The sequence below is a fragment of the Sapajus apella genome, unplaced genomic scaffold (genome assembly GCF_009761245.1).
Source record: "Sapajus apella isolate SASKATOON/1434 unplaced genomic scaffold, GSC_monkey_1.0 scaffold44, whole genome shotgun sequence".
NCBI lineage: Eukaryota > Metazoa > Chordata > Mammalia > Primates > Cebidae > Sapajus > Sapajus apella.
Window position 1 is genome coordinate 12,398,979 of NW_022436984.1, and position 16,738 is coordinate 12,415,716.

General features: G+C 36.0%; 2 protein-coding genes across 4 annotated transcripts in view; one reads left to right on the forward strand and one right to left on the reverse strand.

Moving 5' to 3' along the window:
• ARHGEF33 (Rho guanine nucleotide exchange factor 33) overlaps positions 1-16,738 on the forward strand; it is a 134,841-nt gene that overhangs the window by 106,512 nt on the left and 11,591 nt on the right. The gene's annotated exons all lie outside the window — the stretch shown is intronic.
• SOS1 (SOS Ras/Rac guanine nucleotide exchange factor 1) overlaps positions 1-16,738 on the reverse strand; it is a 131,701-nt gene that overhangs the window by 11,519 nt on the left and 103,444 nt on the right. For both annotated transcript variants that reach the window (XM_032239370.1, XM_032239369.1), the window contains exons 16-20: positions 13,727-13,889; positions 13,087-13,204; positions 4,192-4,364; positions 3,877-3,993; positions 2,027-2,291 (exon numbers count right to left, since the gene is read on the reverse strand). In XM_032239370.1, the coding sequence (XP_032095261.1) occupies positions 2,027-2,291; positions 3,877-3,993; positions 4,192-4,364; positions 13,087-13,204; positions 13,727-13,889 (836 nt within the window). The remainder of the gene's footprint in view (positions 1-2,026; positions 2,292-3,876; positions 3,994-4,191; positions 4,365-13,086; positions 13,205-13,726; positions 13,890-16,738) is intronic.

Consider the following 16,738-nt stretch of genomic DNA (forward strand, 5'->3'; position numbering starts at 1 on the left):
GGCAAGAAGTTTGAGATCAGCCTGGGCAACAGAGCAAGACCCCATCTCTACCAAAAATTTTATAAATTAAGAAAAAAAAAAAAGACTCAGTCATCTTCAGTCACCAAATAATGCCAAGTCACAGTATTCTCAAGACAAATACACTTTGAGACAGGGTCTCACTGTTACCCAGGCTAGAATACAGTGGCATGATCACAGTTCATTGCAATCTCAAACTTCTGGGCTCAAGCAGTCCTCCCACTTCAGCCTCCCAAGTAGCTGTGACTACAGGTGCACACAACCACTCCTGGCTGATTTTTTTATTTTTTAGGAGAGATGGGGTCTCGCTATATTGCCCAGGCTGGTCTCAAACTCCTGGCTTCAAGGGATTTTCCTACTTAGGCCTTCTAAAGTGTTGAGATTACAGGCATGAGCCACCATGCCCAGCCCAAATACAGTTTAGATGGCACAAAGACTACTGAGTAACTACAAATGTCTATATACTACAAGAAGAAACCAGTGGGATTCTGGACCAAATTTCAAAGTAATATACTACCAAAGAATTATTTTAAGTATATTTTTAGTTACATTTCTTCCAACTGAGAGAATCTTAAAAATTGAATTTGACCCCCAGGAGGCACAAAAAAAGTATTTTATCTGAAATCAGAAAGCGAATTAGCAGACTGGAATGATAAACCAAAAATTCTAACTTTGAGGTTAGTGCTTCTCAACTTCCTCCCCCATAATAATGTCATGCTGCCTCCAGTATTAGATTCTATTACGTCAAATATTAGGGGGGAACTTGATTAGCACATCGAGCTAAGACAACCAACGGTAAGAGCATGTAGAAATGGTCATGAAAGAGTTAAAGGTGACTGGATTCAAGTTGTGATTCAATAATGAACAAATGAGAAAAGATTCTTAGAAGAGCTTTAAAGTTTCACATGAAATTAATCAGAAAATTAACGGTGATCTAGATTGAAAAGGTAGCCTTTCAAAAGACCAAATAAAGGTAAGTTGTACAGTTTGGCAACCACTAGCCACATGTGATTATTGAGCATCTGACTGTGGCTTGTTTGAATTGAGATGTACTGTGTGTAAAATGCACACTGGGTTTTAAAGACTTAGAACAAAAAAAGGGAACATAAAATATCTCAATCATAAATTCTTCTATTGATTTCATGTGAAATGACAATATTTCTGATATAGTAGGTTAAATAAAATGTATTAAAGTTATTTTTGCTTTTTCTGATGTGGCTACTAGACATTTAAAGTTATACATGTGGCTCACATTTTATTTCTACAGGATAGTGCTGGTCTAGAAATAAGAGATGGATAAGCAGTAGTGTGCAGTCTGTGAGATTTGTTTGGCTGCACTGAAAAGCACAGGCAGTGTAATAGCAGACATTATATACCATTAGGGTACCATTGGGTAGACAAGAAGGGCTTAAATCTTATACATTGCAAAATTTAAAGCTACTAAAGAATTTGATGGGGAGTATCCTTTATCTGAAATGCTTGGGACCAAAAGTGTTTTGGATTTCAGAATATTACATCATAAAAATCTGAAATCTTCCAATGAGCATTTCCTTTGAACGTCATGTTGATGTTTAAAAAGTTTTGGGTTTTAGAACATTTTGAATTTTGGATTTTTGGATTAGGGATACTCAGCCTGTATAATAATTCTGAGGCAGGCAACATTTGTAACATGGGACTACAATTAATTGTAGATTTTAAGAGTAATCTTCATTTCCTCTGGATATGAGGAATGCATTTGAAAAGCTCAATTGAAATTTAAACTGCCAGTTTTATCACTGGGTCTTTCATTAAAGTATCATAAACTTAAAGAGGGCTGTTCTAGCAGATTTTTTTTTAGAAATTTCAAGTTGATGGAGTTTAGAATTTGTCTTATATTTTAATAATGATATCTTTTGAAATGGCATTTATCTACAAGTTCACATATATACAAAAATAACAGATTCTTTTTTACCTCCAGCATGTATAATACTAATAAATACCTTAATGCACTTAGAATTTTTGCACCTACTTGAATGAAAAGGGCTTGAATGATCGGAATCAAATACACTGCAAACATCTGTGGTACTGGAAGCACCAGAAGCAGGCGGAGGTGTTAATGGCGTTCTTGGAGAATTTGGTGCAGATGCTGTACTTTCTGTTTCACTTTCAGGGATCCTACTATAACTAATTTTTCTTGGCTCCTGCTGAAGAGGTGTGGGATGCCTCATGGTACCTGGTCTTGGGTTTGATGGACGAACACCAGGAGATTTTAGGGGATAGCTATATTTTTTTGGCTGTAGACATATCAAAAGAAACACAATACTTTAAACACTGTAGTAGAAAGGAAGATTCTTCTATATGTGCCTGATAAAAATCAGCTAATATATAGGAAAATCATAAATCACTAACAAGGACATAATGATTCAAATAAAAGTAGAAAATTTCAAGTGTTAACATTCTATTTTGCTGAAGTCCTGGGTATCTAAATTATTAAAGAATGCATTTCTTTAAATAACTTTTAGTCCTATAAATATTAGAGTATTTGTTATTTAAAATATTTTTGATGGAAGTTATTCTAAAATGTGTATTTCCCTGGTTTTTAAAATAGACTATTTTGAGCAAATTTAACCTTGCTGAAAAGCCACAATCATCACTATGAATTACAATACCTTCCTATCCTAGTGATGCCATTAGGACCATTTGAGATATTTACAAATGCATTGAATTACCCCAATTTTCATTTGTGTATGTATGTTTTATGGCATTTTCCTTGCAAAATGATCATTTCTCAGTGTTATATCAGAGTGCCTCAGCGCAGCAGATTATATACCTATTTCTAATTTTCTATTTTTAATTCATCTTATTAAAAACTGAACAAGGGCTTGAGAAATTTTCTTGTCAGGCAATTGCATACACTTTAATTAAAAGATATTATATGATTTATCTTGGTCACTTAGAAGCCACCTATGTTTAATTCCAGCTTCTTGACCTACTGTTTTTTTTTTTTTTTTTTTGAGACAAGTCTTGCTCTGTCTCCCAGGCTGGAGCTGGAGAGCAGTGGCATGATCTCAGCTCACTGCAACCTCCACTTCCTGGGTTCAAGTGATTCTCCTGCCTCAGCCTCCCAAGTGGCTGGGACTACAGACACCCACGACCGTGCGTGACTTTTTGCATTTCATTAGAGACAGGGTTTCACCATTGGCCAGGCTGGTCTCGAACTCCTGACTTCAGGTGATCCACCGCCTTGGCTTCCCAAAGCGTTGGGATTACAGGCACGAGCCACTGTGCCCGGCAGACTTTTTACTTTTTTTATGAATAAGAGAGTACATAGTCAAATCAGTGAGCTGATGATTCTGAACATAAGTTTGGCCAGGCACTGAAAGTAACAAAAAAACAATGGAAACTTTATTTTCCCAAGAAAGTATTGTTAGCAAAACTTGGTATTTTATGGCTGATTCATAGTTAAAAGTTTTAATAAGTCATTACTTTTAAAATGCCATAAGTAGATATATTTATTATACGTGAATTAGTATAAATTCATTCAATTTCCTATTCTTAAATCTTAAATAACATTTTTTGAGGTAAAAAAAATTTAAAAACTTATATAATATTTGCTCAATTTCATCATCTTTGGTATCAGGATTTCCTCAAATTAATATTAATATTCATTTATTTGGAAGCAAGTGGGATATTCCTGGGCATAATTATTAAGTACTTTTTCATTACTTTTAACTATCACATGTATACTTCATCCCCAAATACCTTTATAAAGAAAACTCATCTATATAACACATATGGTAGTAATGACATCACTAGATGTAGATGACAACTGAAAAAAGTATATAAATGTAAAAGAAATATAAATATACAAACGCTTACAAATCTTGGGAGAGGCTTAGGGTTTCGTGGTTCTATTTCTAGGGATTTGTTGAAAAGATAATCTGTAAATTCTTTTTCCATGCTATTTCCCATTGGATTCAAGTTTTCAAAGAACCTCTAAAATAAATGCAAAGAAAAAAATTAATAGTAAAAGTTATAAATTCAGTTTGAAATTCATGGAAAGAAAACATTTAATGTAAGTAAATTTCTTTTAAGGTTTATTTTACTTCTTCTCCCCTATAAAATAAACCTGCCTTTTATTAGGTAGTTTATAAACTTAATCAGAAGTATGAATCTTTAAATAATTCAACTTACTTTGATATCTGATTCTACTCGTAAACAGTAAGGCTGATTTTGGTACTGCTGGATCTCTCCTGTTATTTCTGCTACTTTCCTCCTTTTGCTAAAGTTTATAAGCTCTTTTCCATGTCTTTTTAAGACCTCAGGGTTGCCTTCTTCTGTTTTCAAGATATTAGTGAGATAAATTCCTAGAAGATACAATGGAATGATTTCAAGGGTAAAGAAGGAAAATGCGAGTTTTTTTCTATTTCATTAATTGTGGGTATACTATACTGTACCATCTCAATTGCCATAACAAAAAAACAAAAGCTTAGATTTCCATATGAAAAACAGCAGCTTAAGAGAAAGTATCTGTGAAAGACTTAAATTTTATAAACATCCAAGAAAAAGGGAGAGATCAAGTTTAATAAAATTAATACTTTTTTTAGGAAGAATAATCTATTTTCCATACCCCCTCCAAACCATTGTTATTTGATGTAAATCACAGTTTTGTTAAGGGAACTTTAAGAATAACTTTGTCACTAATGACACATCATTTCTGGCAAACAGGAAAAATGCTACATTCAGAGGATCATAGTTTCTGCTTAGTCAGCTCTGGTGGCCCCACAAGAGGCTGTTACGATTTGCAGTTCAGAAGTAGTACTATTTGGATAGGATTACTCACGGAAATATGGAAGGTTTTCCAAGCCTGTCAAACACAAACTGCATACAATTTATGTATATTCTGGTCTTCAATAGTTTCTAGACTTAGTGGCAACCTGGTAATTAATTTCCTGTTTCCCCAACACTATAGTTGTGCACTGGACAAGGAGGAGAATGAACAGAGTAACAGGCACTTTCTATTGTAGCATAAAGGCTCTGGAACCAGCTCTGCTGCTTTCTCTATATATGATCTTATTATTATTGTTAATTTTTTCTTTCTTTTTTTTTTTTTGAGATGGAGTCTCACTCTGTCTCCCAGGCTAGAGTGCAGTGCACTGCAACCTCTACTTCCTGGGTTCAAGCAATTCTCCTGACTCAGCCTCCTGAGTAGCTGGGATTACAGGCATGTGCCACCACACCCAGCTGATTTTTGTGTTTGTAGTAGAAATGGGGTTTCACCATGTTGGCCAGGCTGGTCTCGAACTCTTGACCTCAAGTGATCTGCCTGCCTTGGACCCCAAAGTGCTGGGATTACAGGTGTGAGAACACTGTGAGTCTATGTGCATGATCTCATAAAAATTGCTTAATTAGTCTCTCTGTGCCTCAGTTCTTTTCATCCGTAAAATTAGGACAGGAGGGTTGCTGTGAAAAACAAATGAGTGAATATATGTATGAGCTTAGAATAGAGCCTGACAACAGTTAAGTATTAATTAGCTATGCTTGTGATTGTTGATGCTGTTGTTGCATCTTGCCCTAATACTCTTCTTATGCTTTTACCGTTTTTCCCCAAAGTACTGATTATGACGTTTTGGGGAGGGAAAACGGAGTGTGAGTATTTGAGTTCACTCACTGCCCACATGTGTACTGAGTCTCTGCTGTAAGACAAGTACTGCATTAGGTACTGCAGGTACAAAGATGAGAAAGACTTCTAGCGGTTCGGTGCTTAAGGAGTTCCTGACCTCAGGGAGTCCAGAACTTTGAACCAAATTATACTACAGTATAATTTGCTAACTGCTATATACTAGAAGGTGCTATATGAGTAGTAATGCATCTGAGAGCAAAAAGGAAGTATTTCAAACTCTGTCTTGAGCTGGGAGGATTAGAAAAAGCATAATAAGTCTCAAAAGGTCGGGCGTGGTGGCTCACGCCTGTAATCTCAGCACTTTGGGAGGCCGAGGCAGGTAGATCAAGACCAGCCTGGCTAACATGGTGAAACCCTGTCTCTACTAAAAATACAAAATTAGTCGGGCATGGTGGCACATGCCTATAATCCCAGCTACTCAGGAGGCTGAGGCAGGAGAATCAATTGAACCTGGGAGGTGGAAGTTGCAGTGGGCCAAGATTGCGCCACTGCAGTCCAGCCTAGGTGACAGAGTGAAGCTCCGTCTCAAAAAAAAAAAAAAAGTAAGTCTCAAAAAATGAGAGGTGTAACGAGTAGAATAAGATAGAAGGGCATTCTAAGCAAAGCAGCAATGAGTATAAAGGCATTGATTCATAATGAAGCTTGCTTGAAAGGCATACTTAGAGATAATATGCTCAGCTCTTTAGAATGGCTAGACCATAGGGGTTTGATGCATGGGGTGTACAGGAAGAGTGGCAGGATATGAGGACAGACACAGGCAAGGGCTGGGTTTGTAGTTCTAAATGCTTTTGTAGTAGCGGCATACCACATAAATCTTTGGTCATATCCTTGAAAAGATAAAAGGACCCAAATAAATATTGAACAAATTAGCAATAATGAAATCTGATCAACATCAATGCCTGTTTGGTTTTTAAACATATCCAGTTATTAAGTGCATTAGTTACTTGGTTATTTCTCAGCACCTAGTCTATGCTTGATGATATATTCATAAAACAAAGTTACTGTGTGTTCTAGTAAGCACAAGCTTTTTTATTTCCACTTCTGCCTGTCATTTGACTCTTTTACTTTCAGCCATTATACTCTCCTCCACACAAGTTGCATGATCTATTCAGCTCAGTGTTCAATCTGACAAACATGTCCATAAGATTATGCAAATTCAGTGGCAGCCCAAATCAACTTTCCATATTGATCACAGATTGATGGTCCATCTGTGAAGAGTTTGTGGGTTTTAGTGCTTGGACTGGGTCATGAAATGCTTTTTGTTAAATGGCTTAACTTTTATCTAGGAGATAATTAGGGAATTATAAGGATCTTTGTTTACATTCTAGAAGGATTATTCTAGTTGTACTATGAAGCCAGATGGGTTGGTAGGAGTTAAGACCAGTAACAGGAAGAGCAGTTAGTAGGCTGACAATAGTCCTGGTGAGAGGATGAGGGCTGCCGTAGTGTCTATGGGGCTAATGGGGAGTGGATAAATATTTAAGAGGTAGACTTTCCAAGAACTGATTAACTGGTTTGGGAAGGAAATGGGGGCAGTGGGAATGAAGACTCTCAGCTTTGTTTTTGAAAGCACACTTGAATGAAGTTGTGAAAATGCTTGTAAGTAGCATTTTGGGATAGTTCAGGATGAAATTTGGAAATTATTTTATGCCTAACTGATGGCTAACTAAAATAACAAATGATCACAGCAGTGGTGTCCAAACTTTAATCTTACATTGAATCAGTTAAAAATGTTTAAGCACCTATCCTCATGTTCTCTCCATATACACATATGTAATTTAATAAAAACATAGTGTATATGTATATATGTATAACAAAAACCTGAGAATTATATACTTACAGTAAAGCTTAGTTGTTTTTCATGTTTTAAAAAATATATAAACAGATAGTTATTCCTGTACTTCAGTGTATCATTTAACATACCCTACTCTGGAGGCAGCTATTCTAGGGAAAGGGAAAAAAGAGCATTATGACATAAAGAAGGCGGCTGAGGTTTTACATTTTCTTGCTGATGTCTTTCCCATCCTTTCCAGGAGAAAGCGGCTGCTTAGGATTCTAGGTTTCTATAGCATTTGTCCACACTTCAGTCTATACTTTTCTACAATACAGTGTGATACTTACTACACAGTGCTATGACTTATTTCTCTGCTTTTTCGAGGGAGCAGAAACTATGGAACTATATCTATTTGTGTATTCTTAGCATGTAGCCCTGGACATAACACATAGAGGTATTCAATAAATGTTTTTGATTGAATGAAAGAAGTATATTATTTCAAAATAGAAGAGAGGCATTTGAAAGATAGACCGGGATATGAGAATCAATTCTAAAATAGCTGGAAAGCAAGAATGGAGACAAAGCAAATTTACACATAACTGAAGGAGGATACAAGATCAGAGCTGTGTAAAAACAAAGGACAAAGCCAATGCTAAAGGCTTGTATGTTTGTACACAGATGACCAACTTGATTAAGGTACATCCTTTTACCTTAGAATAAATTCTATTTTTGAGACAGAGTCTCGCTTTGTTACCCAGGTTGGAGTGTGGTGGTGCGATCTCGGCTCACTGCAACCTCAGCTCACTGCAACTTCTGCCTCCTGGGTTCAAGCGATTCTTGTACCTCTGCCTCCTGAGTAGCTGGGACTACAGGAATGCGCCACTGTGCCTGGCTAACTTTTGTATTTTTGGTAGAGATAGGGTTTTGCCATGTTGGCCAGGCTGGTCTCGAACTCCTGGCCCCAAGCAGTTTGCTCACTTCAACCTCTCAAAGTGCTGGAATTACAGGCATGAGCCACTGTGCCCCGCAGAAAAAATTCATTTGTTAGCCACATATCCATTCTACCTATAAGTAGAATATTTTAGTTTATGAAGAAAAAGTGTGATATAGACCTGAAACATCTGGCAGAGCTTTGGAAGGAGTAACTGCCCTACTTTTATTCTGTAAATGGTGGTAGTGCCAGCAAAAGATGGGAATGCTGGTAAGGTAACAAAGGAAATATCAGCTGCTGTCCCTGACCCTCCCCCAAAGAAGGGGTTTGAAAAACAGTATCCAGAATTTTTGGATAAGAATCTAGAAGGAGTTTCTGTAAACTACCATACAGACAAGATGGAATTCAGAAGCAGCAATAACATCTGGCTTTACCCACTGGGTAAGAACTCCATGAAAGGCTGTCTGACTCCCTGGACTGGTAACTTTTAGCTTAAGAATAGCAAAGATAAGGCAGCAAAACTGACCAGGGTCAGATGTAGATAAACTACCTCAAAGGAGCAGAGGCTCAATAACTAGGAAGATGAGCAAGAAGAAAGGGTACGAAGGCTGACAGGTGGGCTGTACCTATCAAACTTTGTGTACCTATCGAAGTACCTACATATGTTTGTATTCACTCAGTAAATCACACTACTCACCTTAAAATACTTTATTGAAATCATACTCTAAAATAGGTCTGAAACTTCCTTCTTTCATTTAAGAGCATGTTATGGCTAGGCACGGTGGTTCATGCCTGTAATCCCAGCACTTTGGGAGGCCAAGGTGGGCAGATCACCTGAGGCCAGGAGTTAGAGACCAGCCTGGCCAACATTGTGAAACCCCATCTCTACTAAAAATACAAAAATTAAAGAACATATTAAGAAGATCAGTTAAGTTTACAACGATCTGAGAGAGGACTCTGGACAGTTTCAGTTAATATGAATAAATACCCACCATCAGGGTGATGGAGTAGCAGGGGCCAAACAATCAATAAATGGGTCCTGAGGTTTCTTTTCATGTCTGTGTACCAGAAACCACAGGGTATCGTGAGTAGCATGACTATAAGCTAGGTGAACATAGTGACTATGTATTTTTCACTTCTCTAGGCACCTGACATAGTCCTAGTACTTAGTAGATACTCAAGAAATATACACTCACAGATTGAATGACATAACGTCAGATATATCCAGAGCCTTTCCAGTTCTCTTGAACGAACTGGTAATACAGTCACCATATTTAAGCAAAAACATATAGGCTTTAATATTTTACCAGGAAGAGAAAATAAATGAATTCAGTATTTTAATCAAGAATGTAAAGGGTCAGGCTGGGCACAGTGGCTCACACCTGTAATCCTAGCACTTTGGGAGGCCAAGGCGGGTGGATCTCTTGAGCTCAGGAGTTTGAGACCAGCCTGGGTAACCTGGTGAAACCCCATGTCTACAAAAAAAATACAAAAATTAGCCAGGCATAGTGGTTTGTACCTACAGTTCCTCCTACTTGGGGGGCTGAGGCAGGACAATCGCTTGAGCCCATGAGGTGGAGGTGCAGTGAGCCAAGATGGTGTCACTGCACTCCAGCCTGAGTGACAGAGTGAGACCCTGTCTTAAAAAAAAGAAAAAAATGTAGGGGGTAGGGGAAAGTCCTCAGGAAAACTAGGAATTAATAATGATTTTTTAAACCTCATAAAATCAGAAAATTAGAGACTTTATCTTTTTGAAGAAAAAGCAAATAAGTAAAAATAGAGATGAGAAAATTATATTACAAATAGTGTTAATTTTTAAAAACATGTTTGTAGATATAAATTGAAGCTGGTATTTTTAAAATAATGAAATGAAGCAATTCTGTAGCAAGAAGGATGCTTTCTTAAAAGGATAAAAACTATCTAATCAAGCAAGTAGTAAAATTACACTTTATCTCTGCCAAAACTGAGTTTAAAACAAGCTGCTTATTTCTGCCATATTCTTAAAGCTTTGTTTGGGAAGTTAATGACAATTAAGGCATAACATAGAAATAAGCTCAAAGGAAGCAACATGATTAAATATTTAGAAAACCCAAGGAAATTAAAAATTCTTGGAATTAAAGGTAACTGAATGAATATCAAACCAAAAATACCTAGGAAAAATAAGGAGAAATGCTAAATATAATAAATGTTCTTTCCAAATTAACTGATAGCTTGTTCCAGTTATATTTGGGAGCATCCCCCTCCACCTAAACTTATAAAGTTCATTTGGAAAAATAAATAGGCAAAATTGGCAAAAAAAAAAAAAAAAAAAAAAAAAAAGAAAGTACTGAAGAAACCCTAAAGAACCACCTTTATCACTTTGAAAAGCTATATAGCAGGGTTTCTCAGTCTTAGCAACACCTGACTTTTTGGACTGGATACTTATGGGCTGTGGGGAACTGTCCTGTGCATTGCCAGATGTTAGCAATATCCCCATCCTCTACCCACTAGATGCCTGCAGCACAATCCCAATTAGGACAATTAAAAAAATGCTTCCAGGCATTGCTAAATGTTCCCTAGGGGACAAAAGTGCCCCCTGCTGAGAATCACGGATTATAAAACAATCCTTAAAACTATGGTAGGGGTACAAGAAGTCAGTGGGATATAATAAGTATTAAAGAAGGAGGTCCTGTATGTAAACAGGGAAAAAGAAGAATCATTCAATAAATCTGGATTAACAAATAAATAATTTGGTGGGGAAGTAAATTTGAGTATTTCATAAGATATCAAAGATACTTCAGTTTGATAGTAGAGTTAAATATAATTTTGAAAGTCATAAAAATGCTAGAAGAAAATATGATTGAATATTAAATTACTAGATTATATGAACTTTCTAAGGTTAGAAACAGTAGAAATCAGAATGAGAAAGGACAGATTGTAGAATTTAAAACTAATACATGTCAATAATAAAAAATAAAAGGCAGATTGTTTGTAGGATATATGAAAAAGGACATGGACAAGAGAAAATGCAAATATTAAAGAAATGTATGAAAAAAAAGTCCATGGCAATCAAATAATGGAAATTATTGTAACAAATATCTTAGTAGTAATAACAGAAATGAAAAAAAAAAGTATCCAAAATTGGAAAACATGGGATGATATTTGCTTTGTCATACCCTTGATGGCAGCATAAATGTCATACACTTCTCATGGCAGCCTTTCAGAAAGCAACTTAAAAATACCTATCAACAGTTTAAAGATGGACCCCTTTTAACCTATGTAAAGTAGACCCTTATCCAAAGGTGGTATGTTCCAAGATCCCCAGTGGATACCTGAAACCATGGATAGTTTTAAACTCTATACATACATATATATATATACATATATATATATATATATATATACACACACACACACACATACATACATACCTATGAGCTTAGTTTGTAAATTAGGCACAGTAAGATATTTTTTTAAAAAAGCTAATAATAAAATTGAACATTTATGACAATGTATTGTAATAAAAGTTACATGAATGTGGTCTCTCTCAAAATATCTCATGTTTTTGGACCACAGTTGACCATGGATAACTGAAACCGTGGAGATGGGAGCACTACTGTAATTCCCCCTCTGGTGATCTGTCTCAAGAAGGTATTCTCAAATATAGAAAAATAGTATAAATGAAAATCTAAATCAGAAAATTATTTAGAAAGCAAAAAAAGCTGGAAACCATGTGTCCAATCACAGAGTAATGGTTAAACAAACTGTCCAACTTTATGGAATATTATGCAGCCACTATATATAATTACTAAGATTATCTAATAGAATACAAAAATATATGTTGTGAATAAAGTAAACTTAATATGCACATCATACAATTACAATTATATACAATGTACACAGCAAAAAGATTAGAAGTAAATACAAAAATGGTTGCTCTAAAACCCAAACAATAAAATGTGGGAAAATATATAAATTTTAAAAAATATCAGGACATAACATTGTTATATTCAGTGTAATTTAAAACTATATAGAAAAAATACATATAGATGAGGAAAAGGCTAGAAGAAACTACAGCACATACTAAAAAGACTAGAGAGAGATCATAGTTTCTGTAAGCATTCAAAAGAAGGAACATCAGAGCATATACTAAGGCAGAGAAAAGATGACAGTAGGAAAGAGATAATTGAATACATGAAATACAGGAAATAAATAATGGAAAAAGATAGAGGAACCTACAGAAAGGGAGATTCGGGTGGTAGATTCAGTCCTAAAAGGAAGCAGAAGGGGAAAAATAAGAGAGGATGAAGAGAATAAAATTTTCATGTGCCAGGGTTGTGGGCCGAAAGGCACAGGCACACTATGATATTTAGCCATGTGAAACTGTTTACAAAAATGATTATAAATATAACTGACTTTGGCCATGCCTCTCCTGTATTTAGTTTATTAAAATTCAATTAAAAAGGCTTCTATGAATATAAAAACAAAAGTATTATGTAATTTCTAATGGCTGCCTAAGATGAAAATAGAAAATGAAACGTATATTAGACTTGACCTTAAAAAGTCTTAATGAGAAAAATTCTAAGGGGACTCAGGTGCTAAACATTGGTTAAACAAGTATTTTCTGCTGGCTTACTACACATGTAATTATTCAGTCATTTATTGAAATAAACGTTTTGTTTTACGTAGAAATGCAATAAAAATTCAGAAAGAGATACTTACCAAAGAAAGGCACACATGGTGGATTAATAGACCTGAGTTTTGCCAAATATTTCTTATAGTGATCTTCACTCAATTCATGAGCTTCTTCTAAAATTTTCTTCTGGCGACTTGGTATTTGCTATAAGAAAAAATAAATAGGAGCCATAAGTTTACAAAAGAAATTAAAGGTCTTGTCAAAACAAAACAAAACAAAAAAACAAAAAACTAGGTTAACAAAAAGGCCCAGTACAATAGTATTAATTTGATTCTATGATTGTAATACTGTTTCAAATAAACCATCTTCATAGACCTCAGTATAAATTTACTTAAAGTATGTGTGTGTGAGAAAGAGACAGATCTAGTTTATCGTGTCATTCCTTACACAATTATGTGAACATTTAATTATATATTATCTTACAAATTAAGAGCTGAAAGTTTTTTCCTCTTCTAGCTTAGGCTGGGACCTGTGAATATATTTTAATAGGGATGCCTAATTTTTAAAAAGCAACCAATTCATTACAAAACTTAGATAATTCAGTAATTTAATCTGCTATTAAAACGACAAACAAGACATTTAAAAATTAAAGATAATAATTGTTAAAATTCTAATTTTTGTAATACGGAATGAAAGTTCATTTTAAAAACACATGTATAAACCTACCTCAAATGTGTGGTCTAATCTGTAAACAGGGGATGAATTCATGGCACTGACAACTTCAAGGACACCATTAAAGTTGTTCAGCTCTTGAAAGACTTGGAGAATCTCAATTATTCGACTCACCACAGCTACTCTTTCTTCCAAATTTTCAGTTTCTACAATACATCTGGGAATCAAAAACAAAAAAGTGAACTAAAGATTTTAGAGTTTTTCCAATAAAGTTATAGCTTAAAGAATTTAGTAAATAAAATAGAGAGTGGGGAGTGGCTATAGTATAACTACAATAGAGAAGACACATTCAAAGTAGAAGGAAGGTAGTACCTCTAGTCAGGCATACTGCTCTTTCCTATCTTCCACACTGGTACAGTCAATAATTTTCCTACTATATTTGATGCATCCTCTATTAGCGTTAGAACTAACTGGTGAGGCTTCTATCTTGTGGAATGTATGTAGGTCTTTGTAATATGAGTGTGTTCCAGTTGAATTCAAGAATTCTCTTGCCTTCTATTCTTCATCTAATTGCAAGATTTTAGTGATTAATGTTTATTTTCTTTCCTTCATATATAATTGGCTACATTTCTAGGAATAGCTCTGTTCCTATGTTTCCTACATTTCTAGGAACAGCATTAAATGTAATGGCAAAAACTGCAATTACTTTTGCACCAACCTAATATATAATTGCATTGAGATTCTGGACTTGTGATATGATAGTGTGAGGAGCTCCACTGAGTTAAAGTGGTAAAAAATTATTAAAACACACACACACACACACACTCTCTCTCTCTCTCTCTCTCTTTCTCTCTGTCCGTCTCTCTCTCTCGTTCTCTAAGTCTCTAGTAATGGCCCTGAGAGCAAATGGCAAATGAAGAAACATCTATTCAAGAAAATCTACAAAAAGTTGGTAAGAGAGGGGACAGATTCTGTGGTATCTGAACCAAGACTGTTCCCTCCCTTCTTCCTCCCAGCTCAGTGAGGGTGAACTCACCATCTACTCCAGATTCCTGCAGTCAAGAACACCTAGCTCCCAGCTAGGTATAAGAGCAGGGCTTTAGTTTTCTCATCCTGCCCCAGCTGCCTGTTGCTGAGGCTAAGTCCCAACTGAGTGCAGCTGAGAAGTGGGAAGTCTCTACCTTGAGTGTGATGTTTTGAGAATACTGAGAAAAGAGCCCTTCCTCTGGTTCCCAAGGGCGTAGTTCCATGCCAGAAGACGCACGACCTCAGGCTACAGTGCCATGTCTGCCACTCTACCCTCTCAACCAAACACTCAACTCCTAAGGCAGAAGTGTCACTCAGAAAAGCTTGCCATTGTCCCCAGAGCTCTGTTGCAAACAGCTCCTAATCTCTTGTCATTTGCAACAAAGTATAAAGTAATTTAAATTTAAGGGTTCCCTTAAGAACGGTGGAAACTGTGGTGAAAAGCAATGGGAAAGAGATTTATGGATCTAATGAAGATACAGCCTAGACTGTAGGCAGAGTAGTTTGCAGGAGAGAACTAGGAAATAAGACAGCTGAGAGGAGCCCTCCTGGGGTCAGAACAAGTATCAAACGGAAATCTCAGAAACCATTCCTTCAAAGGAGCCACAATTTGATTGCATTATTTTATATAACAATTTATGCCACAAGGAAATTGTTGAAAACATCAGAACAATCAGCTGGCAAATTGTGGAGTTTAATAGCTGGGTGGGCTGGGCGCAGTGGCTCATGCCTGTAATCCTAGCACTTTGGGAGGCTGAGGCAGGTGGATCACAAGGTCAGGAGTTCGAGACCAGCCTGTCCAATATGATGAAACCCTGTCTCTACTAAAGAATACAAAATTTAGCCAGATGTGGTGCGAGCCTGCAGTCCTAGCTACTCGGGGGACTGAGGCAGGAGAATCATTTAAACCGAGTAGGAGGAGGTTGCACTGAGCCAAGATTGCACCATTGCACTCCACCCTGGGTGGCAAGAGTGAGACTCTATCTCAAAAAAAAAGAAAAAGAAAAAGCTGGGTGTGTGTGGTCAGGGAAGGAGTGATGAGAGTCTTTCCAGTACCACTGCCACACTCAATAAGAAGCCCTGGAACGGGGTTGGGGAATGAGGAGGAGTACTCAGAGTTGCTACTATATATTATCTAAAATGTCAGGTTTTCAGTAAAAAAAAGAGATATGCAAAGAATAGGAAAGTATGACTCTTATACTGGGCAGAAAAAAAAGGGAACAGAAATTGCCTGTGAGAGTAAACAAATGTCAGATTTAACAACAATAACAAAAGATTTCTAAGTAGCCATTACAAATACAGTCACAGAATTAAAGGAAAGCATGAAAAAGAAGGAAAGGAAGGTATTGATGACAATGTGCATCAAAGAGAGGATATTATTTAAGAGATAGAAATTATAAAAATGCACCAAATGGAAATTCTGGAATTAAAAAGTACAATAACTGAAATAAGAAACGTACTGGAAAGGCTCAATAGATTTGAACTGAAAAAAAATTAGTTAACTTGAAGCTAGAGCTATTACTCAGAAATAAAGGTAAAATAAAGATTTGCCCGATAAACAAAAACTGAGAGAATTTGTTGCTAGCCAACGCACCGGAAGAAATACTAAAGGAAGTTCTTCAGGCTGAAAGCAAGTGATCCCAGATGGTAATTCGAATCCCCACAAAAGACCATCAGTAAAGGTAATTGTGTAATTATTAAAGACATTTTGTAAATGCATATTTTTTCTCATTTCTTCTCATAACTGACTTAACTGTATAAAATAATATAAATATATTGTTGAGCTTATAACACAGAAATGTAATATATGTGTAGTATGTTGCCAATAATACACAAAGGAGGTGGGTGACAGCAAAGCTTTAATGGGCTAAGAGGATGACAACAAATGGTAAAGTAGTAACTGTAACAATGTATTGTTTGATTTGCATCATTAATGAGATGTAATATGTATTACAGTACCACAAAAAAGGGAGAAAGGAAATAGAGCTACATAGGAGTAACATTTCTATATATCACTGTTATTAAGCCACTATAAGTCTG